This window comes from Hyperolius riggenbachi, chromosome 4, assembly GCF_040937935.1.
Source record: "Hyperolius riggenbachi isolate aHypRig1 chromosome 4, aHypRig1.pri, whole genome shotgun sequence".
Classification (NCBI taxonomy): domain Eukaryota; kingdom Metazoa; phylum Chordata; class Amphibia; order Anura; family Hyperoliidae; genus Hyperolius; species Hyperolius riggenbachi.
The window spans coordinates 215,011,919-215,035,648 of NC_090649.1; the positions used below are offsets into that span (position 1 = coordinate 215,011,919).

General features: G+C 43.4%; 1 protein-coding gene and 1 long non-coding RNA gene across 5 annotated transcripts in view; one reads left to right on the plus strand and one right to left on the minus strand.

The window, feature by feature from the left end:
• CSMD1 (CUB and Sushi multiple domains 1) overlaps window positions 1–23,730 on the minus strand; it is a 2,205,021-nt gene that overhangs the window by 380,732 nt on the left and 1,800,559 nt on the right. Inside the window, 1 exon segment of the mRNA XM_068281348.1 lies at window positions 8,890–9,093. Coding sequence (XP_068137449.1) covers window positions 8,890–9,093 — 204 coding nt within the window.
• LOC137571757 (uncharacterized) overlaps window positions 1–23,730 on the plus strand; it is an 88,018-nt gene that overhangs the window by 52,013 nt on the left and 12,275 nt on the right. For all 4 annotated transcript variants that reach the window (XR_011031419.1, XR_011031421.1, XR_011031422.1 and 1 more), the window contains one exon: window positions 2,359–2,437. This is a non-coding gene — a long non-coding RNA (uncharacterized lncRNA). The remainder of the gene's footprint in view (window positions 1–2,358; window positions 2,438–23,730) is intronic.

Here is a 23,730-nt window from a genome sequence, read left to right on the forward strand (position 1 = left end):
TGACCTTGTACTGTACCCACTGCATCCTTCAGTGACCTAGTTGTATATCCAGTGCCCACTGCTGTGCCCACTGCATCCTTCAGTGACCTTGTACTGTGCCCACTGCATCCTTCAGTGCCATTGTACTGTGCCTGGTGCATCCTTCAGTGACCTTGTACTGTGCCCACTGCATCCAGTGATTCATTACTAGCAACATGTCTGGCAGGGTTTCGCGGGGTGAGAGGAAAGGGAGTTCAATTGCCTCAGCCACTTCTGGGACTGCTCCACGTCCGCCCGCATTGTCCTCCTCCTCCTGACTCAGTCGCTTCCACCAATGTACTCTGTCTGCGTTCACACTGCCCGGGTCACCGGGTGCATTTAATTTTTTGGCCAGCACTATGACGCTGTGCTGCTACTACTACCACCAGACCAGTATGTTGCCATTGTCCTTCTGTTCTGTGCTGCTGAACTGACCGCCCGCATTGTCCTCCTCCTGACTCAATAGCTTCCACCAATGCGCTTTGTCTGCGTTATCACTGCCCGGGTCACCGGGTGCATTTAATTTTTTGGCCAGCACTATGACGCTGTGCTGCTACTACTACCACCAGTATGTTGCCATGGTCCTTCTGTGATGCTGAATTGACCGCCCGCATTGTCCTCCTCCTCCTGACTCATTCGCTTCCACCAATGTACTCTGTCTGCGTTCACACTGCCCGGGTCACCGGGTGCATTTAATTTTTAGGCCAGCACTATGACGCTGTGCTGCTACTACTACTACCAGTATGTTGCCGTGGTCCTTCTGTGCTGCTGAACTGACCGCCCGCATAGTCCTTCTCCTGACTCAGTCGCTACCACCACTGCACTCTGCGTTCACACTGCCCGTGTCCACTGACAACTCTGCTGCGATGTCATTGCTAATTGCTGCAAAAAAAAATAATACAAAAACCTCTCTGGGGCCTTTTTGGCGTCAGCCACTCATCCTCCTCCAGCGGTACCTACGCCGCCAAGTGCCATTGGAACTCGCCTTCACCTCTTTGATTGCTTAACGCGTATATCCCTTTTTAAAACCACTTATTACCAATTAATAGCCCCATTTAAAGTGTTGATTTCACTTTAAAATCCATTATCTCTAGAAAAAAAAAAATTGGGGGAATTTTTTATGTTGAAGTTATGTTGCCCCTTATCACCTCGATAATCCATGCAATTTGGGGGATTGTAGCATGTATGGGGGCTTTGTTATTAACGTTAAAAGAAAATCCGCCTCCGGGCGGGAATCCACACGTGATTACACCATTCACGGCAGAAAATCCGCATGGTTGCGTGGACGCGGACGAAAATCCGCATGCGGCGGGGCCGAATGCGGATTTTTTTTTCCAACCACGCGGATTGCCGAATTCGTGGATGAGGCACATCCGAGCATCCCTGCATAAAGGTGCATATGCCAAAAAGTGTGTGTATGCCCATTTATGAAGCAAAATTGGTTATGGTCCATGCATGTGCTCAGCTATGTTTTGTTTCATAAATGTGCATACCAATGGTGCAAAATGAATCTACTGAATAACAAACAAAGCATTTCTCCTTTGGAAATTGCCCTTATATAGTGTTTTTGACAAGGGAATCACCCCTATGCTTGGTATTCAGCTTCAGGTCTATTACAAAACTTGACCTGAGCATCCTTACTAAAAAGAGCAAAGCCTTGCAGTGCTGATGTTTGCTTGTGTTCAGTGGGTATGGTGGTTGTGCTCCTCCATGGCTCTTCTATATACTGCTCCACCAATCAGGGTCAGAGAAGAACACAGGCACCCCTTATCCATCTGAATGTGTGGGAGAATTATTAGATTCAGCTGACTTTCCTCAGCTTAAAGGATACCACAACTGACATGTGGCATAATGAGATAGACATGGGTATGTACAGTGCCTAGCACACAAATAACTATGCTGTGTTCCGTTTTTTCTTTCTCTGTCTGAAAGAGGTAAATATCAGGTATGTAAGTGGCTGACTCAGTCCTGACTCAGACAGGAAGTGACTACAGTGTGACCCTCACTGATAAGAATTTCCCCCTTTTTTATCTCTTTCTTGCTCTCAGAAGCCATTTTCTTCTAGGAAAGTGTTTTATAGTTGGAATTTCTTATCAGTGAAGGTCACACTGTAGTCACTTCCTGTCTGAGTCAGGACTGAGTCAGCCACTTACATACCTGATATTTACCTCTTTCAGGCAGAGAAAGAAAAAAAGGAACACAGCATAGTTATTTGTGTGCTAGGCACTGTACATACCCATGTCTATCTCATTATGCCACATGTCAGTTGTGGTATCCTTTAAGTGTAGATTGCCTAGTTTTTCCCCCTTGATCGATACTTGACTTATATCATCCATCCAGGACACCCTGCATACGCATGCTGATCTTTGGAAGTGTCTGCAGAAGAAGGAACAAACCAGGAACTAATAAGCAACATCGGGTGAGATTTCCTGGATTTTTTTGCTTGGTAGCACAACCATTATTTGTGTCATGTTATGCCCCACAAGACTGTTCACCCTGACTGGGCTGTGACTGGACCTTAGGTTGGTTTCTGGATACTACAGAATGGTCCACTACTAAGCAGGGATGCTCATCCGGATCCCGGGTACCTGGATAACCCAGGTATCCGACCATTTTTCTGCTATCCGGATCCTGGATACCTGGGCCAATATCCGGCTAGCTCTATGCGGATATCTGGCCGCATAATCCTGATACACGCGGATATCCGACGGATATCTGGATGTGGGTACTGTAACAAGGGAGATGATGTCATTGAGCCAATCAGAGGGCTCCCAGCCAATCAGAGGGCTCCCAGCAGAAGCCCTAGCAACCAATCACAGAGGGGAACTTTGGCCAGCCCCATCTGACCTCATTGAGCCAATCAGTGGCCTCCCAGCATAAGCCCTGGCACCCAATCACAGAAGGGAACCCTGGCCAGCCCCCCTGTGTAATAAGGAGGGCTGGCATGATGAGACAGATCATGCTTGCTTGTGTGGCTGGCTGGCTGGTCACTGACAGACTTGCTCCAGTGCTGTTGGCTTAGCAAGTGCTGCCTGTATACAGTGATAAACCTAAAGCGTTGAGTGCTAAATACCTTCACTACACTATAATTCTATTGTGTTTTTTAGCTAGCTAGTGTAATTGTTTGATTTCATTCACTCAGTTAGGTCCTGTCTGTGTCTGTGTGTGCTGTGCAGGCCAGCAGGACAGTATAGGTTAGGGAATAGGATTACTGTGTTATTGTGTTGTATTATATAGTTAGTTAGTACTGCAGTTAGTTGTTAGAGAGAGTAGTACTGTGTTAGCTTACTACAGATTACTGCAGTGCTGCTGTGCTGAGCATTGTCAGTGTGACAGTTAGACAGATAGTGTGCACTGTCTGTCCTCTACTCTGCGGTCTCTCACTGATTTGATTTAAAGTCCAACCCTGATTTCATTAAGGTAAAAGTACCCCACATCATCTGGTGACATCATCACGTATAAGTTGTACTATGTCTGCTTGCACCGGCATCCGGGGGAGGGGCAGCAAGGGCAAGACGACAGGGAGCAACATTACGGCCACCCTCAGAAGGTCTGCCGTGTCAGTGTCGACCCCAGTGGGTAGCCTACCCTCAGTCAGCGAGCTTTTTGCTCCAGGCGCCATGATTGAACTCAGGGCTGTTAGCCGCAAGGAGTTTCAAGTGGGATGTTCTGGGTTTTGAGGAGGGGGGTATGATGTTGATGACAAGATGAAGGACCATGACTACCATCCACAGGATGGGGATGTTAGCTCTGACTCTGAGGAGGAGGATGCGTCAGTGGGTTTGGCACGGAGGATCAGCATTGCAGACAGTGGCCTTTGGAATGCGGGACCCACATCCTTCTGCCGCTACCACCAGCCGCACCACTCAACCCCCAACCGCATCTCATTCAGGCCGCAGGGGAATCTTCACCTCCCCAATCTGGCAGTTTTTCACTCTGCCCTCATTGGACAGCAAGTTTGCCATATGCAATGTGTGCAAACTACAGATGAGCAGAGGTTTTGACCCCTACAAGTATGGCACCTCCAGCTTCATCACCCATCTGGACAAAAAAACATGTTGTTGAGCATGAGGAGTTCAAGAGGCTGAAGCAAGCTGGCGCTGGCTCCCACCGTCACGGTGCCACAGGCCACTGCTGCTGATACCACCACCTATATTTAATCCAAAATACAATTGCGGTGTCATTTTTTGGAGGTGTCTGGGCTGAAAACTGTCATGTCCCAGTTGTGCGATTGGACTTTGGACACAATGTGGGCTGCCCAACAGCTGTCTGGAACCTAGTCCTGATGTTAATTGACAGCTTTTTTTTTTTCATATTATGTCCACCAAATAATAAATGAGTGTTTTCCCTTTAAAAAAAACGTGATGCTACATGCATAATTTACCCTAAAAACCCTTTTTAAAGCTATTTAAAGGGCACTTCCGTTTTTTCTATCCGGATACCCGAATAGGTCTGGTATCCGCGGGTAATTTGGTCGGATATCCGAATTCACTCGGATATACGCAAGGTCGGATCCGGATATCCAAATCGAATCCGGATATCTGGGTACCCGGATCCGGTCGGGTTTTAAAAAGTACTACCCGAGCAACCCTGTTCTTTACCTGCACAACCAGTGTTAGTGAGTTGGCAACCACTGGGTTCAGCAAAGTCATCTTTGTATAAGGTAGGACTATGTCTGTTTAGGCTCATGAGGAAAGTGAACAAAAAGTGCGCCGCCACTGACTTTCATGTTAAATATCATTTGATGGGCGCCCAATGGGAAATTTAGGTGCCTGTTGAATATTAACGTTTACAATGGTCGCCCAGTGAATAATAACGTTTGCAATGGGTGACCAGTGAATAATAATGTTTACAAGCATACTTACCATATAATAATGTTAACAAACATACTTACCATAGTTACCGTTTCTATCTACGTAAAGTTTCATAACTAATATGATATTCTCTGGACAATAGAAATACTCCTCAAATAACTAAATATATCAAGTAAAAACATTATTTGATAAACAATATGGGAGTTTTAGGCTGGTTTCACAGTGGGACATTAAAGTCCCATGTTGCAGCAGCCAGTAACGCAGCCTAACTCACAGCACTGTAAAATCGATTGTGCTGTTCACAGTGCCCACGTTACACGTTACATTGTAACGCAGCATGTTTAAAGCGTTTAAACAAAGTGCTGCATGCTGTACATTATACTGGGCTAAGCAGTGTTAGACTGCTTGCACATGCTCAGTAATGTTGGAGGAGGAGGTCTCCCCTCCTCCTCTGCGGCCAGCCACATGGCTAATTAATATTCACTGCACTACAGAGACTCGTGGTAGGACTGTAGTGTTGTCCGGATCATGAACGAATCGTTCATTTGATCTGGATCTTTTTTGTGAATCGAATCATCCGGATCATCACAATGAAAGATTCGGTTCACAGTGGATGTCTGTCTGGAAGAAACAGGAACATACAGAATGTACAGTGCAGGTAAAGTCCTGTCCTGCTAGTCATTTCACCCAGTCTGCTTCCCTAGTAAAATGATTCAAATGATTCGGTTTAAAGATCCGGATCTTTTCAATGATCCGATTCAAATGATCCGAATCCTTAAAAAGATCCGGACTTCCTATCACTAACCTGGAGGGGCTGCTTTGAGAGCTGCATAACGCAGCTCAATCTGACGTCCAACTTCAAAACCACCATACGTTGCATTAGGGGCACGTTATGCGACCATAACGTCCCCTAAAATGCAACGTCTTAGTGTGTAAGTAGCCTTAGGGTTAGGCACTACTAGGGGAGTTTTAAGGATTAGGCACCACTGGGGGAGGGGGGGGGGGGTCTTAGGGTTAGGCATCACCAGGGAGGTCTTAGGGTAGGCACCACCATGGGGGGTCTAAGGGTTAGGGATAGGTAGAGGGAGGGTTTTGTGTGAGAATAGGGTTAAGTTTAGCTGTAGTATAATGTTGATAATATTTACTAATGTTTTACTACAGTTTTTACGAATGTACTTATATATTTTGTTCATTTTTTTAAACAATATATTTAGATTTCATTATATCATGAAACGATAAAAGAAGGTTCTACACAATATTATACAATTATAACAATTATACGTATATTAACATTTTTTAGTGTTATACACATTATTTTTAGATTTTTATTACAAAAAGAAACAATAAAATATGGTTATTGACAATATTACATTTCGGTTACACCTTGCACCCTTTTTTCCAGGCGCCCTTTTTTGATGTACCCTTTTTTTGTCTGTGCCACCTCTGGCCGCCCCCCCCCCCCCCCACACCTGTCCCCTTTTGCCACCTCCATCCCAAATTTTCACTGTGTCCCTCTGTCCTTCTGGTCCTCCATCTTTCCCCCTCTGGGAAACCTCTGTCCCCCTGTGCCAACTTCTGTTTCCTTGTGCCTGCTTCCACCCCCAAGTGCCTATTTATTTTTCTTTTGTGCCTTCATTAGTCCCCTGTGTTGGCTGGGGGGTGCACTGAAGTGAACAACAGATAGTAGGTATATGCAGTGATGGTTATTACAATGTGCACCTGTCACACACAGACAGGTGCCGGACAGTCACAGTGACACTGCTTGCGCTCACGTTGGTGGGTGGGTGCACTGAAGTAAACAACAGGTAGTAGGTATATGCAGTGATGGGTATTACAATGTGCACCTGTCACACAGAGACAGGTACCGGGCAGGCACAGTGACACTGCGTGCACTCACGTAGGTGGGTGGGTGCACAGTAGAGATGGCCCGAATGGTTCGCCAATGAACAGTTCCCAGCGAATTTCGGTGGTTTGCGTTCGCAAACTTTTTCAGAAGTTTGGTTCGCCCCCATAGTGCACCATTAGGGTCAACTTTGACCCTCTACATCACAGTCAGCAGGCACATTTTAACAATCAGACTACACTCCCTTCTGGAGCCACCCCCCCCCCCCCCCTTATAAAAGGCAGGCAGCATCAGGCTTTTCACTCACTTGTGTGCCTGCATTAATTAGAGAAGGGAAAGCTGCTGCAGACACTCATAGGGAAAGATTAGTTAGGCTCTTGTAGGCTTCTTAGCTTGCTCCTTGCTAAATTCTTATTGCTAAAATAGCACCCCACAACAGCTCTTTTGAGAGCTAATGTTGTTCTTGTGATCTATTTTTTTCTGGACCTTGGTAATTGCTATACTGTGCCAGGCCCTGCCTAACTATACTGTCTACCTAACTACTGGGTCACCTACCTATGCCTAACTACCTATACTGGGACACCTACCTATGCCTAGCTAACTACTGGGGCACCTACCTATGGCTAGCTACATATAAGAAGATAATAAGGTCGTTGCTTCATTGTGGACAGACCAAATTCGATCAACTGGACAGTCAGCCACTGTTGTTCTATCATTGAGCTGCCTCAGCCCGATCATATGGGCTTGAAAACTGCCACGGCCTGCACTCTCGCCATGGTGCGTACCAGTCCAGCTAGGTTGTCACTACACAAACAGCTGTTTGCGGTGCGTTACACAGTGAGTTTGGTGTGTCAGTGTGAAGCAGAACTCTAATTACACTCCCTGACTGATGTATACACATGCAAGATGTTTTAAAGCACTTTAGGCCTGCAATTTAGCATTCAATGTGATTTCTGCCCTTGAAACGCTGCTTTACGTCAAACTCAGATTTTTCCCTGGGACTTTGGCGTCTATCCCACTCCGACATGCCCTCCTCCAGGTGTTAGACCCCTTGAAACATCGTAGTCACTGAATGTGCTGGGCCTGGCAGTGGCACACACAGTAGGAACTACCAAGGCTGTCTATGCAACGCAAGTGTCAGTGGGACACACACACACACACACACACACACACAAAAATAGATCACAAGAACAAGATTAGCTCTCAAAAGAGCTGTTGAAGGGTGCTTTTTTAGCAATAGGAATCAGCAAGGAGCAAGCTAAGAAGCCTACAAGAGCTTACCTAAGCTTTCCCTATGAGAGTCTGCAGCAGCTTTCCCTTCTCTAATTAATGCAGGCACACAATTGAGTGAAAATCCTGACACTGCCTGCCTTTTATAAGGAGCGGGGGGGCTCCTGGAGGGAGTGTAGCCTGATTGGCTACAATGTGCCTGCTGACTGTGATGTTGAGGGCCAAAGTTGACCCTCATGATGCACTATGGGGGTAAACTGAACTTCCGAAAAAGTTTGCGGTTCTCAGCGATCGCGAACTGCGGAAGTTCGCCGGCGAGCCGTTCTGGCCATCTCTACTTCTCAGTAGTATCACGAGTGTCATTCCAACAGAAGACCTTAATTGCCATGTCATCATTGTTTTCATTTCCACTGTGTACAAAGGTTTATGAACATCAGTGCCATAAAGTTGTTCCTCCCATACTTCTTTTGAAAGAGCTTGTCCCTCTTTGGTGATCCAGGCTTTCTTAATAAAAGAAAATCAATAAAGGGCTCATCTGCTTTTATTAATGTGTGCCAATTGAATGCTCTAGTCTAGATAAGGCAATCTTTTTTTAAAGGTGATTTTTATTATGAAAAGAAAACATTGACATCCTTCTCCGAGGCTGCTTCATTATGCTATCTATTAAACAGTATGCAGCACAAAGCTGGCTGTCTAGAGTGCATTGGATTGATTTACACATGATGTGAATATTTTTGTACAGTCACTGCTTAATATACGGTGCTTATCATATCCTTGCATGCCTGTGCTATAGAGCAATCTTTTTGTTTGACATCATTACTAATGCAAATGTATGCCAATGTAATAGGCGATGATTGTAATAGCATTTTGCATTTGTACATACTCATAAAATTAATTATAGGTAGCGCAATGTAAAATTAGCAGTGTCTCAGACATTTGTTGATTAGCTATTTTCTAGATAAGAAGAATTAAGAATACGTTTACCTAAACAACTAGGCACTGTAGCATTCCATTGTGCGAGAGCGTTTGGGACTGTCTGACACCGAATAGCTTTAGAACCTTGAAGTAAATAGCCGGGATTGCATTCAAATCGGACAACAGATCCTGCAGAAAAGTCAGACCCAATTCTTCTGCCGTATCTTGGCTCAGGAACCGAACTGCACTGAGTGTCACTGGTACGTGGAACCGCTACATCAAAGAGAAGAAAAATGATTAAAAATGTATCACAATGAAACACTGGTCATGATAGAGAGAACAAAAATAAAGCATTGCCTACAATTTTTTTTAGAGTAAAAATTATAAAAGTCTTTCAATCAGACGGTGAATAAAGGAATGCACATGAAATATTTTTTTTTGTATTTACATATGAATGTTTAATACTGACTTTTCTTCATGATGAACTACACACAGGCTGTTAACCTTTCTATTCCCTTTACAGTTCTCACAGGCAATTCACTGTGATGGACTTGAACTGCTGTTGACACATCAGCATGTGCTTTGTTGTTTTATAGCCTGCTTAGCACATACAGTAAGTCAAGGTAAAACGAAATGTCAATCAGCAAGCTACTAATGCCATCAAGAAGCAGTGCCATACAATTAAAGAAAAACAATACTTACAGTATAAAACACACTTGTCCAAGACTTTTTCCTTAGTTGAAAGTGCATAGTGCTGACAAAAGCTGTGGCAATGCTCACTTACATAAAGAAGACCTGAAGTGAGAGGAATATGGAGGCTGCCAATCTTAATTGCACTATAAACAATGCTGGTTGCCTGGCTGCCATGCTGATTTTTAGTTGTTTTTGAGCAACCACCTGAAACTAGCATGCAGCGAGTTAACCTCACTGGCGGTCTATTAGAAAGGAGGCCAGTTGTTACTAATTTTCATAAAGGCCTGTACTCACTAGGAGATGGTCAGGGAACCCTCAGTGACATAACCTGACGAACAAACATTCCCCAATCCATTTTCCTACCCCTGGAACACATTACATCATATGATGGCACACGACGGGCGCAAACGAGAGTTCCAATAATAGCGGCACTGTGTGCGGGAGTAGTCGGGGATCTCAAACATCTGCCATGTTGATTGAAATTGCTGTGCAACACTAAACGTTGTTCATGCACACATACCCACGTCGTGACATACCCAAGTCGTGAAATCTCGGAAATGAGTGCTCATCATGCAAGAAAAAAAAATTGCCGGTTGTGGGAAAGATCAATTGCAAAATCACAATGTGGGTATGTATCTTAAGCTAATAAGCAGACTAGAACCAGGAGGTCTGCATTGTCAAAAATCATGTATAGCATGTCAGTCAGCCAGTATTTGTTTATTTACTTTTTAAGCTTGGGCAACGTGTTCAGGTCTGTTGGGTATTCTCTTCTATAACTGGCTTTCTCTATTTTACTATCTGAGTCAAAGCAAATTATGGTGGAACTCAGCCCTCAATTGCTTCTACTAGAGTTCCACTATGCATTTCCAGATATTCTACCACTTACCCCTTCTTTTACTGTTTCCTATAACATTTTACACACTTTCCCTTACTTCACTTTCACAGTTCATGCCTATAATTAGTGGGGATTTACCATCTTAAACCTTTGTTACAATAACAATTTTTCATAGTGATACAGTTGTTGAAATTATTTTGTTATTAAAGTGACACTGAAGGAAAACAAACCGTATGACATAATGAATTGTATGTGTAGTACTGATAATTAATAGAATATTAGTAGCAAAAAAAAAAGTCTCATATTTTTATTTTCACTTACATTCAACCACAATGAAACATTTGTAAAGTGCTTTTCTCCCGTAGGACCCAAAGCGCATAAGCTTGTCTCAGATGAGTAAATAGAGATCAGTACATAGTTATGTGATCATAAATGCCAGATAAACAGGTGGCTTGTCAGTTTTGATTTAAATGTGTCCAGGGTTGGAGCGGTCTTGATTATCTTTGCCAAGGCATTCCACAAGGTAGGGGCAGCATGACAGAAAGCTCTGTCTCCACAGGTTTTCAGGTGAACTCTGGGGGTGGTCAAGTTATTGGATCCATTTGATCTGAGGTTGTGGGAGGTGTGACGCAGTTGCAATAAGTCCTTCAGGCATCCAAGACCTAGGTCGTGTTGGGATTTGTTAGTTAGCATTCCAACTTTGAAAAGGATTCTCCATTTTACGGCTGGCCAGTGTAGTGAGCAAAGGATTGTTGTTATGTGGCAATGGCGGGGTTGGCTTGTTAACAGTCTTGCGGCAGCATTCTGTACTAGCTGCAGGCGGTATAGGTCTTTCATTGGAAGGCCTGCATAAAGGGCATTACAGTAGCCCAGCCGTGATGTGATAAAGGCATAAACTAGGGTTGGAATATACTCTAAAGGAATGAGGTGCTTAATTATTGCAATATTCCTTAAGTGAAAGAAGGAATGTTTCACCACAGCTGAGATTTGATTTGTGGAGTTTAATATATGGTAAACAACAAAGGTGATAGTATTGAGCACTGAGGCACACCATATTTTAGTAGTACAGGGTTGGATTGGAAAGGCCCCAAGGCTACCCTTTGTGTTTTGCCAGCCAGGAGGGAAGAGAGCCATTGGAGGACTAAACCATCAATGCCACAGTACTCTTGCAGCCTGTTAAGCAAGATTTCATGGTCAACTATATCAAAAAACCACTGAGAGATCAAGCAGTATCAGGATGGAAAACTTGCCTCCGTCAATGGCCATGAGCAGGTCATTGCAAATCTGGACAAGGGCTGTTTCACAGCTGTGGTGCTTCTTGAAACCAGATTGTAGGGGGGTCATTGATGTTGTTTATCGAGAACCGGGCTTCAAGTTGGAGGTATGCATATGCACTCTCCTCAATAAATTTTCCCAGAAAGAGGAGGTTGGAGACATGTCTGTAGTTGATTGCTTCTTTCAGACAGGTAGGAACCTTTCCTGCTTGCAAGGAACAGTTTACTATCTTATGAAATTCTGGCCTAAACAGATCAGGGCATTTCAACATGAACTGTGTTGGGCCAGGGTCCAGGCCGCAGGTAATCTGGTGATGGTTTAGAAGGACATTTGATATGTCTTTCTGAGTAATTACCTTAAAGTCAGACCGCTGCGGTAGGTTGTGATGGCATCCATTATGAGGCTCTGCATAGGTTTTCGGTGTTGTGGATTTGATAGCAGACCAAATAGATGAGACTTTGGGCCATATACAATTCACTTTTTCACCTCACTTTTCTCCCAGGAGATAATTTTTCATCTTCGATTAAAATAACTTTTCAGTACTTTTCAACTAAAAAAGTACCAAAAAGTAGGTGAAATAGTACTATCAAAATTATTTTGAGCATTTTCTTGTTTTCTGATGGCTTAAAAGGCATTTTATTGACAAGTTTAAAAATATCACCTAGGAGAAAACTCAGGTGAAAAAGTGAATTGCATATGGCCCTTTGTCTGTGAAGAAGAGGGCAAATTTCTCACATAGGTCCTTAGAGGATATGATGTTGAGTTATCTGTAGAATGGATTGCACTTACTGTCAACTGTGCATAATAGCTGGGCAGGTTTGTTGGCTGCTTTTGAAATTTCCTTTGATAGAAAAGCAGACTTTTTCTTGTTGATTTGTTTTTAATAACATTGTATCATTCTCTCTTATTTTCAGTTTACAAAATTGCACTCTGTATTTTAACTTCCTTAGCAGTATGTCCGACACTGTACCCCCAGGAGTCCCCCATAATAAATAATTGTGCCAAATGACTGTAAATCCTTTAGCTAGCACTAGGCTAGCTAGTAAAAGTTGTACACAATCGTTTAAGCACACATCCTAATTCATATAAAAGTCCACATAAAAATCACTTAGGAGTTCTCATATGCAGTTCTCATATGCAGTTTCTTGGTCTCTTGTGCCACCATCACCATGGACACCCAACAGTAAACAGACTCACCCGATGTATTGGCCACTGCTAGACTGGCCAACCATGCACAAATCCAGGAGCCTCAGTACTTCAGGATCCTGGTGCCACTTTGATGCTGTCCTTTTAGACCACCATTATTCTCCACATTATCCATGCAAAGTACCTCAAAGAAATAGCCTGCATAGCGTAACTCCGTATAACACTTAAAACTTTAATTATAAAATTGCACTTACATGCTCCAAAAGGTATTGCACACAGAGTTTTACGGGCTCTCCCCCATTGCCTGGCAGGGCACAGCTTGTGTTGGGTCCTCCAGCTCCCCCTCCACTCAGCTTGCAGACACCACCGCCTCCACCGGCCATTCACTTCACTTCCTGGTATGTCCAACCTCCCGCCCGATCGATTTCGTCACTCCCTCATGACTCATCAGGGGCACGGGGGTTGGACTCATTACCAGGGTTCTTATATCCTTTTCCTTAGTGCTGATTGTCCGCTTTCGTCCGCTTCTGTCCGCGTCATACTCGTCAAGACGTACGCGTGATCACATGTTTCCTTCCATTGCTATCGATTGGTCGCGTCCGCACACACTACATGCAGGGCCGGCCTTAGGCTTCACAGCGCCCTGAGCGAAACCTGATTTTTGTGCCCCCTCTTCATCCTCTTCACGCATGCGTGCGCACACATGCACTCACACACACAGACCCATATGCAATTCACATTTTCTCCTGAGATATCTCCTAGGACAGGAGTTAGCAACCTTTTTGACGTTGTGACACATCATGCTAAATGCTCAGGTTCTCTGTGACACGCCACATATGTATAATAGGAAAAATACTATTAATAACCATGGATGGAAAGAGTTTTTTTTCCTGAATATACTTAAAAATGAAGGCTAGAACCTTTCAGGAATATTAATAAAAACAATTAGTGGGACTGTTATCCGCCCCCATTTACAATGATAGCACAGCACCAAAAATTTGCACCACGCGTAGTGCGCCCCCCCAAAAAAAACACCCCCGATCTCATGTGTAGGTGCCCTTAATATAGGTTGCCAAGCATAGGTGCCCCCAGTATAGTCAGTTGAAGGTCTCCATCACCCCCATAGGTAGCCAGGCATAGGTGCCTCCAGTATAGGTAGCCATGTGTTTGTGCCCTCAGTAAAGGTAGCCAGCTATAGGTGCCCCCAGTATAGGAAATCAGGTGTAGGTGCTCTCAGTATAGGTAACCAGCTATTAGGTGCCCCCTTGGAAGCCGGCGGCCTGTGCGACCGCTCTGGTCGCACAGGTCAAAGGCCGGCTATGACTACATGCGTCATTACGTCCGCGTTTGGCCACCATTTTCCGCATCATACGTGTCAGCATGTACGCATCAACCATCCGCGTCACATGCCTCAGTACGTACGCGTCATCACAGGTTGTCTCTCGGGCTGCACTAATTGGCTGCCTTTATCCGCGTCATACGTGTCATTACGTACGCATCATTTTAACCTTATTGGCTAGTCTGCATGCTGATTGGGCGCCCCCATCCCCACTTCCTATTGGCAGAACTTCCCCCCATTCTACTTCAGTTAGCCATCCATGTAGGTGCATTCCACACTTTGGGCAACTGTCCGTAATACAGGGAATTACTTAATACAGGGAATATGAGTAAAAACTTGTTGCCAAAGGGGCCACCCCTCCCTACACTCTTAAATTATGGTCCACCCTGCAAAGGGGAAGGCCTGTTCACATCATCTGTCCACACTTCATTACATACATAGTCAATTAAAAGAACCCCCCTAAACAAGCTCACACTATCCTCATATGTCTTATATACCATTTATATACATCCTGTTGTTCTCTTATATCATTATCATATTATCAGTTATCATCTATATTATTTTACATAGCTAGTAAAAGTGTCGGGCACACGCCGCTCCCCTGCGATCCCCCGCGATCCCCCCATTTATTCATTCCCCCCCCGGATCCAGCGATCACGCAGCCTCCCGACACAGCACTGGTCTCTCTATGAGGACGTCGCCGTTGTCATGACGTCATGTGCAATCCTCCCCATAGTGAAGACCAGAGCTGTCCGGGGAAGCTGCGCCAATCGCTGGATCCAGGCTGGGTAATGTATAAACGGGGGAGCGGCGGGGATCGGAGGGTGCCGAACACTTCTTCTAGCTAGCCTAGTGCTAGCTAGAAGGTTTACACTCATTTGGCACAATTACTTAAAAATCGGGCTAAAAGTAACAAAACCTCCTGAGCGGCGTAACGCTCAGGAGGTTAAATGATGAAGCAGAGCAGAACGAATGGCCCTTTGGAATTCCTGGCAGTAAAACTTTAAACAAACTAGAAACAGTTAGAGACCAGTTGAGATAAGTGCTTCAGAAAACTGCGCTGTAGCCGACCCAAGTTGGGTCAGAGAGCTCAGAGAAGCTCTCTGACCCAACTTGGGTCATATATAACAACTGAAGTTTCTTTACGCCTCTTGTACTGGAAACAATATGAGACTCATATCTGTACTTCTAATGTTCCATTTTTTAGCTGTACTACACATACAAATCATTATATCATAAGGGTATTTTCACTTCAGATTCACTTTAACCACTTTGGGACCGGCCGCCTTGCCCCCCTTAAGGACCAGGGCATTTTGCGGTGGAGGGGGGTGCGCGCCTTTGGGGGGGTCGGGCGGCCGGATCCCGTCTGTGGCTGGCTGTGCTGTCTCCCCCCTGTGTGGCCAGGTTTCCCCCCTGTGCGCAGCAGCCATTACTCACCTTCCAGGCTCCAGCGATGAGCCGCAGTAGCCCCCTTCTTCTCCAGCCAGCATCTCCGCTCCAAATGACGCCCAGGTCGGGTCGCGGCTTGATGACGTCATCAAGCCGGGATCCGGCGCTGATGTCAGACGGAGCTGAGATGCCGGCCAGAGCAGAGGGGGGCGCCGAACGTCGCTGGAATGGCAGGGAGGTGAGTGGATCCTCTTCTTTCCCCCCTGCCACCGCCGCTGTCAAAGTGGATCACTACGATCCGACGGTGATCGTAGTGATCCCGTGATCAGGAGCCATACGCGATGGCTGCTGATCACTCGGGGGAGATGCCAGCTGTCATATGACAGCTTAATCTCCCCCTTCGGGTGCGCACGATCGCGTCAGGACGGTTTGTTAGCGCTGGACATTGAATCAACGTCCGGTCAGAACGGTATCACCACCTGCTGGACGTTGATTCAACGGGCCATGTCCGCAAGTGGTTAATGTGTGCAGTATGCACATAAGCTGAAACAATGTTTTTTGTTATTATTATTTTTTTTGGGGGGGGGTGTTTAGAATTTCTTTAAGATGTACATAAATGTATTATGAATAATTATGAGAAAGCATATAATCCTTGTTTCTGAATATACAGAGCACCGGCCATTTAATATAATTCCTGTGCTGATCATCATTAAGTAATTGCAAGTGTTATTTGTAAGCAAGGTTAATTTGATCTGATGAATGCTAACATTGTAGAGAAAAAGAATGCCAAACAATTAATGTATGCCTCACAGGAAATGAAGGACAGGTTCTTCAGGCTTTGAATATTTTCTGTCTGCATTGTTGTGTGGAAATATTCACCAAACATGTTCATCAAATGTTTTTTACAGTCAGAAGTTGAGACTTAAAATAAACACTTTTCTCCACATCTTCCAAACTATTCTAGTAAAAAAAAAAAACCATTGGGACTTAAAATTGCAGTCTGTACTACAATTTTATTTCAATCAACTGCACAGCAATAGAGAAATAAAAGTGATTGCTCAGCTACACTCAAAATAAAAGTTGCTTTTTGGCTTAAAGGAAAACATACTGTGCACAGGTTTGCTTTTCTCTTAATGATGTGAACATCTATGTAAAGAAGAATACCCCCAAGAGCCATCTGCATCTAAAATGATGATGAATAAACCAAACCCAATACATTTTAAAAGAAAGAGAAATACATGCTGCCTAAAAACACTTACCAGCCAATGCAATGTGAGAGATGGGCAGAGAACATGGTAACATTTAAACAGTGAGTCTGTTTGTCCAGTCATGCTTTAGCCAGATCATTCATTTTACTATGATCTTAAATAACTGAGTGATTATATGAATTTTCAATTAATTTCATGTGTTCATACTAGGGGAAATTAGATGTAAAAGTGTAATTAAGATTAGGGATAGTGTTTACATTAAAGAGAACCTCCATGCAAAAAAGAAAAGTCCGCCAGTGCTGCTGTAATAAAAAGTCATAATTACCTCCGGAGTCTTGTCCCATGAAACCACCCCGAGATCCCTGCATCACTCCACTTCTGCTGCTTGGCCCCGCCTCCTCTCTCTCCATCCAAGAAAAAACACCCGGCAATTTAATGCATTAATAGCTTGGCATTTTTCTTGGAGGAGAGAGTGGAGGCAGGGCCAAGCGGCGGAAGTGTAGTGTTGCAGGGACTTCGGGGTGGTTTCGTGGGACAAGACTCCGGAGGTAAATATATCTTTTCATTACAGCGGTGCTGACAGATTTTTCTTTTTTGTATGGAGGTCCTCTTTAAGCATAGCGAATTTGCGTTAGATCCAGAAAGAAGGCAAAGGCCACTGTTAAATATATGTAAAGATCAAATTTAGTAAAAGTTTGACATTTCATTGATTCTACACTAATATAAAGTGATAAATACCTGCCGGGTCTTTTTGTTCATATCAGTTCCCAAGCCCCCGTCCCCACAGCACTTTCTCTACTTGAGATAAAGTGCTGAGGCCCTTTCTCTGGAAGAGTCGGACTTTGTGCCAGGAGGCAGTGGACACGGAACTCAGGGAAGGATTTGTAAGAAAAATACCTGGCAGGTAGTGATCCTATATAATAATTTGCCTGTCCTTGCGACCTCCTGTGTCCTGTATCTGTGCATTCATTATGCCTAGCATGCATGCATGACACGTGAGTGGACTTCGGGCAGTGGTTGTGGCTGTGCATGCACATGTGCGAGTCACAGCCATAAGCGGGTGTCACGGCTGTGCACGAGTTGTGTGTGTGTGTGTGGTGGGGGGGAATTTGAGGCTATGTGCACGAGTTCATTGGCGCGTGCTGCAGTGCCAACTAGACTAGTGCCCATTATTTACAGGTGTGCATATGTGTATCAGCGCCAAGGAAACAAAGTGGCCGCTGCTGAGAGAAGAACAATGTCCAGAGTTCACAAAAAGGTAAATTATATATGATCAGCGCAGAGTCCAAAAACAAAAGACGAGTCTTCAACAAAGAATAAGAGCAGGCAAATATCCACCACAATTAATATTGGGTTCACGACACGAGTCTGCAATCATGGATACCCAAAAAAAGGAAAGAGGCTTACCAGCTGGTGACAACCTACATTATAAGGTTGTATCAACGATTTGGTAAGACATTAGATTTGGTAGGATATCAGGAAGCAACAGGCTGTCCAGGATCCACCAATTCAGCAATGATGGATATCAGTAAACATCATAAAAAACAAACGGCAACTCTAAGTGCAAACCGTTTAATATAGAGTTTTCATAGTAAAAACAGCTTAAAAAAATAGCATACAAACAAAACTTACATACGGGCCCATGCAATGGGAACTCCTAGACAGTTGCACGTGTGTATGGGTCAGCAGTAAAGGACTGTATAACTCTACAGAACTGGACAGAAAACTCTATATTAAATGGTTTACACTTAGAGTTGCCGTTTGTTTGTTTTTTATGATGTTCACTGATATCCATTTGTGAGATGAATCATTGCTGAATTGGTGGATCCTGGACAGATTGTTGCTTCCTGATGTCCTACCAAATCGTTGATACAACCTTATAATGTGGGTTGTCACCAGCTGGTAAGCCTCTTTCCTTTTTTTTTGGGTATCCATGATTGCAGAGCTGTGCCGTGAACCCAATATTTATTGTGGTGGAGATTTGCCTGCTCTTATTCTTTGTTGAAGATTCGTCTTTTGTTTTGGACTCTGCGCTGATCATATATAATTTTTTACAGGTGGGACTAGTAACTTTATATTTGAAGAGGATAAATAGAATGTCAAATTTACATTTACATTTGCTCTTTAGGGATTATATTAATGCTGGAGTTAATTTTAAGGATATTGCTAAAGGCTTCTTTTTGCAGAAAACCTTTATTTTATTAAGTAATAAAATGTCTGCATACTAAGCACTATACAAAGTTTACAGCACCTATAAGTAACATATAGTGCCATAGGTGTCAGTTACGGGTATAGGTACATACTCCATACTTCTCTCTTACTCATTTAACACTTTCCTCTTCATCTGTACAATAGTTCTAGATGAACTGAAGACCTTCTGCACATTTGGTATTTTTAGTGCTCCTCCTGACCTCATGGACTGTTTTTAGATTGTATGTAGTGAAGCAGTGTAGCTTCGTTTTATTTCACTAATCAAGACCAATACTGGTACACGAAGCAGTAGTGATGTAAAATAATGGCACGGCTGCACCGTATGGAAATCACGGCCTTAATGTAAAACCATATGGCCCTGTTATTCTGCATATGTCAATCAGAGGTGGTAGGGTCAGCTGGATAGCATATTAGTAAGGCTCTTGCCTTTGATGTAGGATTTGAGCCCTTGAACAGGGTTTGATTCCTGGCTCAAGCCAGTACATAAAACAGCAAGGAGTCTTTGGGCAAGGCTCCCTAATGACCCTGGTCGCCCTTGGAACTGCAGCCCTGAAGTGCTTTGAGTCCACAGAAGACAAGTGCAATATACCGGTACATGTTCTGTCTTGTGTTTGTAAAAATACATGAAATAAGGGATGGATGATACAAAAAAAAATCCTGGTTAAGGCCACATCTAAGCTATCAACAGCAATCAATGTTCATCTATACAGTTTAAACTGAAAAAGTAAAGAGGTTGGTAGGTGGGTAAATGAAGAAGAAGGATGATTTATCTGATTTCTACGGTCTCACCATGGGAACTATTTGATAATGATGAGATCTCATCATAATTAGTTTTATGGTCTATACAGATAAAAATGAAACACAGTGCATTATATGTCTATTTTCGACTTTGGGAAATGTGTAGTAGTTTAAGTCTGTGCCATTGAATGGCAATGCTGTTTCTTCTAGTAATTATTTTTCATCCTTTCGTAAATGTTTCACACTGCTGTGAAGCAAAATTGAAATCAGCCCAGTGGAAAGTGAACACAGAATAAGGTCATTTTGGAATATAGAGTGATAAATAAAATGAATGACTTTGCAAGCCAGAGAAGTGTGTGTATTTAGTAAATCTACAATGCACAAAACAGCAGTAATCAAAATTCAAAAACGTAAAGTGTACCTATATACATGCTACTTACTTGCCTTTGTAACAAAAGCTGTACGTAAAAAAAGCTGTAACAGGTAAAAACATAAAATCTAGAAAAACATTAGCATGTTCAGCTAATTAAAATATTTTTTTTTCCCTGCAGTGGCTCTTCCAGCATTTTAAAAGTATTGTAACATCCCAATTGCCATCCTCCATATAACTGAACTCTCAGACTGCCCTATTCCCCATGTGACACTTCCACCCACATGGCCCTAGGCAAGAAAGTAACTTTTTTTCTGCCTTTTATAGTCCTTTTATTGAGCTGAGGTGGAAGGTGAGCCAAAGTAGCTATTATTATGTCTCCTTGACACCCACTAGGCCCCAGGAACCAGCCTAGGTTGCCTTGTAGATGATCCTGCTCTGAGCTCTGCAGTCCTGGATAGTGTTGTATGCAATGACAACAGGCTAAATTGAGAGCAGAAGTCTATGGAGAGACCAGGCTCAACTAAGAGTTGGAGACAGCAGCCGGAGTGACAGTGCTGCTGCTCTAATAAAGCTTTAGGCCCCATTCACACTAGAGCGTTTTGCCGGTGATTTCGGCAAAATGATCAAGCGCTAGCGCTTTTTAAAGCGCTAGTGCAATAATAACCTATGGGCCCGTTCTCACTTGGGCGACTTGCCTTAATCGCCGGCGATTAACGCAAATCCCCCCCCAAATTGTATCCTGCACCATTTTCAAGTGATTTCCTGGCGATCGCATTTAGTGCTATAGAAGCGCTAATCGCAATCGCGGAAAATCGCCCCGAGTGTGAATGGGGATTTTTTGTGTTTATCGCCAAAAATCGCCAGAGCAAAATGCTACCAAAAGCGCTAGCGTTTTGTGTTTTGTAAGTGTGAATGAGGCCTGACTTTTTCTTTCTGAGCCTACATGCACCCTTTAAGTTGCTTCTCTTTCATGACAGATTATGATTATCTATGTTTGTATGAATTAGTCATGGTGTAACCAAGCCTTGCAGAAAATGTATTTATAAGATCTTGGTTCATTTGCATATGATTTATCAAGGTAATAAATATGTGTGTCCTTTATATTTTCCTGGACAGAAAACAATTAAACTCAGTTAAAAAGAAAAAAAAGAAAAAAAATCAGGATAACTGCAGCGTTATAAACAATGTGTGACTTAGGACAATGGCATATTGTCTTTGTACACAAAAAATTGCTTGTCAAAACAGAAAAATAGAATAAAAAAGCCAGTTTCCTGTCCTTTTTAGAGATCATTGTTTTAATTATGTCTATTCAAACCAAAGGAACAGCAAGACAGCAAGTAAAAAAGGCAATGAAAGAAGTGGTATGGTCGGTCGGTTGAAACTCACATTTATTTTTTTATTGTTTTTATACCGTGAAAAACAATATATTATATACTGTAAAAAACAATAGATTTATAAAAACAATATATTTTTTATATTGTTTTTATAAATCTCTTTTATTTATATGCTGCCTTTTTTTCTGCTGGATCCACCTCTTGTGTGGACCTGTGTCCCCCTTATACATTTCATGTACTCCTCTGTACCTGTGTCCTCCTCTATCCCTTGTCCTCCATATCTTCCTGGTGTTTTCCGATGTCCCCTGTATCCTCTTTGGGGAAGAGCCTATGGGGAAGAGCCTATGGGGAAGAACTACTGCGACTTGTGTTTCTACTGGAGCCGATGGTCCTGCCCATGAGACCATCATCTCTAGTGACAACACACGTTGCCATGGGTTTTTCCCTTACTGCTGCTAAGGCTTACTTTCAGGGCAAGGCTTATATTTAAAGCATGTTCAATATTCCTGCTAGAGCTTATATTTGGGGAAAAGCCTAATTTCGGGAAAAGAAGGTAATATGTGTGTTTGTTTTTTGGTTGATTGTTGTATGGACTGAGGCCTACTGGTCCTAAGAGACAAATAATGCCTCAATACATCCCTCGTATAGCTACTAGATTACATTGTATCCAGAGATAGACTGTGTTACAAGGACTGAGGCCTGTTAGTCCTCAGAGACCAATTATGTCCCATGATTTCCATGTCATTCTTATTGCACTGTATCCAGAGATAGACTACGTAGGTTTAAAAAAAAATCCCTGTATTAGACCTTTTTATATCAATTACTGAATTACTGCTTCATTCAGTGTCTAATCATCATCCTAAAGAGAACAAACAATTTCTCTTGAAAAAAAACTAAACAAAACAAAAAATGATAAAGCAATGATTCAAAATAAAAGAACAATCCCACCCAAGACAGATTTATCATTTTGGGTGAAGGATTTTGTTCCTTTGTTGGGTCTTAGCTGGTGTCAATGATTTTGGTGATATGATCTGCTCTGACATTGCCATTTCTCTGACATGCAGATAACTCCACTTCAAGCTAATTTCCGATACTGATCTCAGCTGTGTGATGAAACAATTTGAAGTATTAATGTCAAATGCCAGTCCTCAAGTGCCAAGGTTTTTACAATTTTGGTACTAGTGTGGCACACTACAAATAAGGGGCCCATACACCTAACGATTTTCCCACCGATATACAGCTGTGAAATTGCCGCGCACACCGCTGACAGAATGATCTATTTCCGTCCGAAATCGATCGCTCCCATCGACCCATCCGTGCGGAAGATTTTTCTCGGTCGCTGGCGGGTCGGGAATGCGTCGAAAGCGGCGTTCGAATGCCCGACGACCGACGCAATACAGCGGGTATACATTACCTGCTCCGCCGGCGTGAGTCCCGCTGTCACTGCTGTCTTCTCCGCTCTGGTCCGGTCTGGTCTCCGGCATGCTCCACTTCTTCCTGCCTAGCAGGAAGTTTAAACAGTAGAGGGCACTCTACTGTTAAAACTTCCTGCCGGGCAGGAAGAAGTGAAGCATGCTGGAGACCAGACCAGAGCAGAGCAGAGAAGACAGCAGTGACAGCGGGACTCGCGCCGGCGGAGCAGGTAATGTATGCGGGGGGGGGGGGGGGAGCAGCAGCACCACAGATTGTGAACGGTTTCAGGCTGAAATCGGTTCACAATCTGTTTGCAGTAAAGGTGGCCATACAATCCCTCTCTGATCAGATTCGATCAGAGAGGGATCTATCTGTTGGTCGAATCTGATGGCAAGTCGACCAGTGTATGACCACCTTTAGCTACAAGTACGTAAATACTCATAGTCAAAATTTTAATTTGATAGCGCTGCCAAAAGCAAGGGTGAGGTTTTAACGTACCTATGACAGCTCAAAATAATTGTGGGAACAGAATTAGGAATGATGTAATTCATCAAGTAGAAAACCTTCCTCCATTTCTTAGCTCGTCCTAAACACTGGCATACTGGGTGGAGTTCAACACCTGTGACTGGAGTTCAACGCCTGTACTGTATCTGGATCCTCCATAGATATGTACATATAAGTGATCCAAGGAAGGGACAATAGGAATATGAAAAACTGATGAAAAACTTGAGGACAGCTAACGTCAAATAAATATTAATGAGGCATAAGGATAATGCAGCTAACAGAAGGATGGAAACATATTTCTCTGAGAATATGCTGGATAACAGGAAAGGTCAGTCAGTCCTTGCATTAAGCCCCACAAGTTGTATAGTTCTTTCTATGATTGAATTTGCTACTAAAAGTACCGAACAGATTTCAATTTATTGAAAAATAATTTGTAAATGGTTTCTTTATTT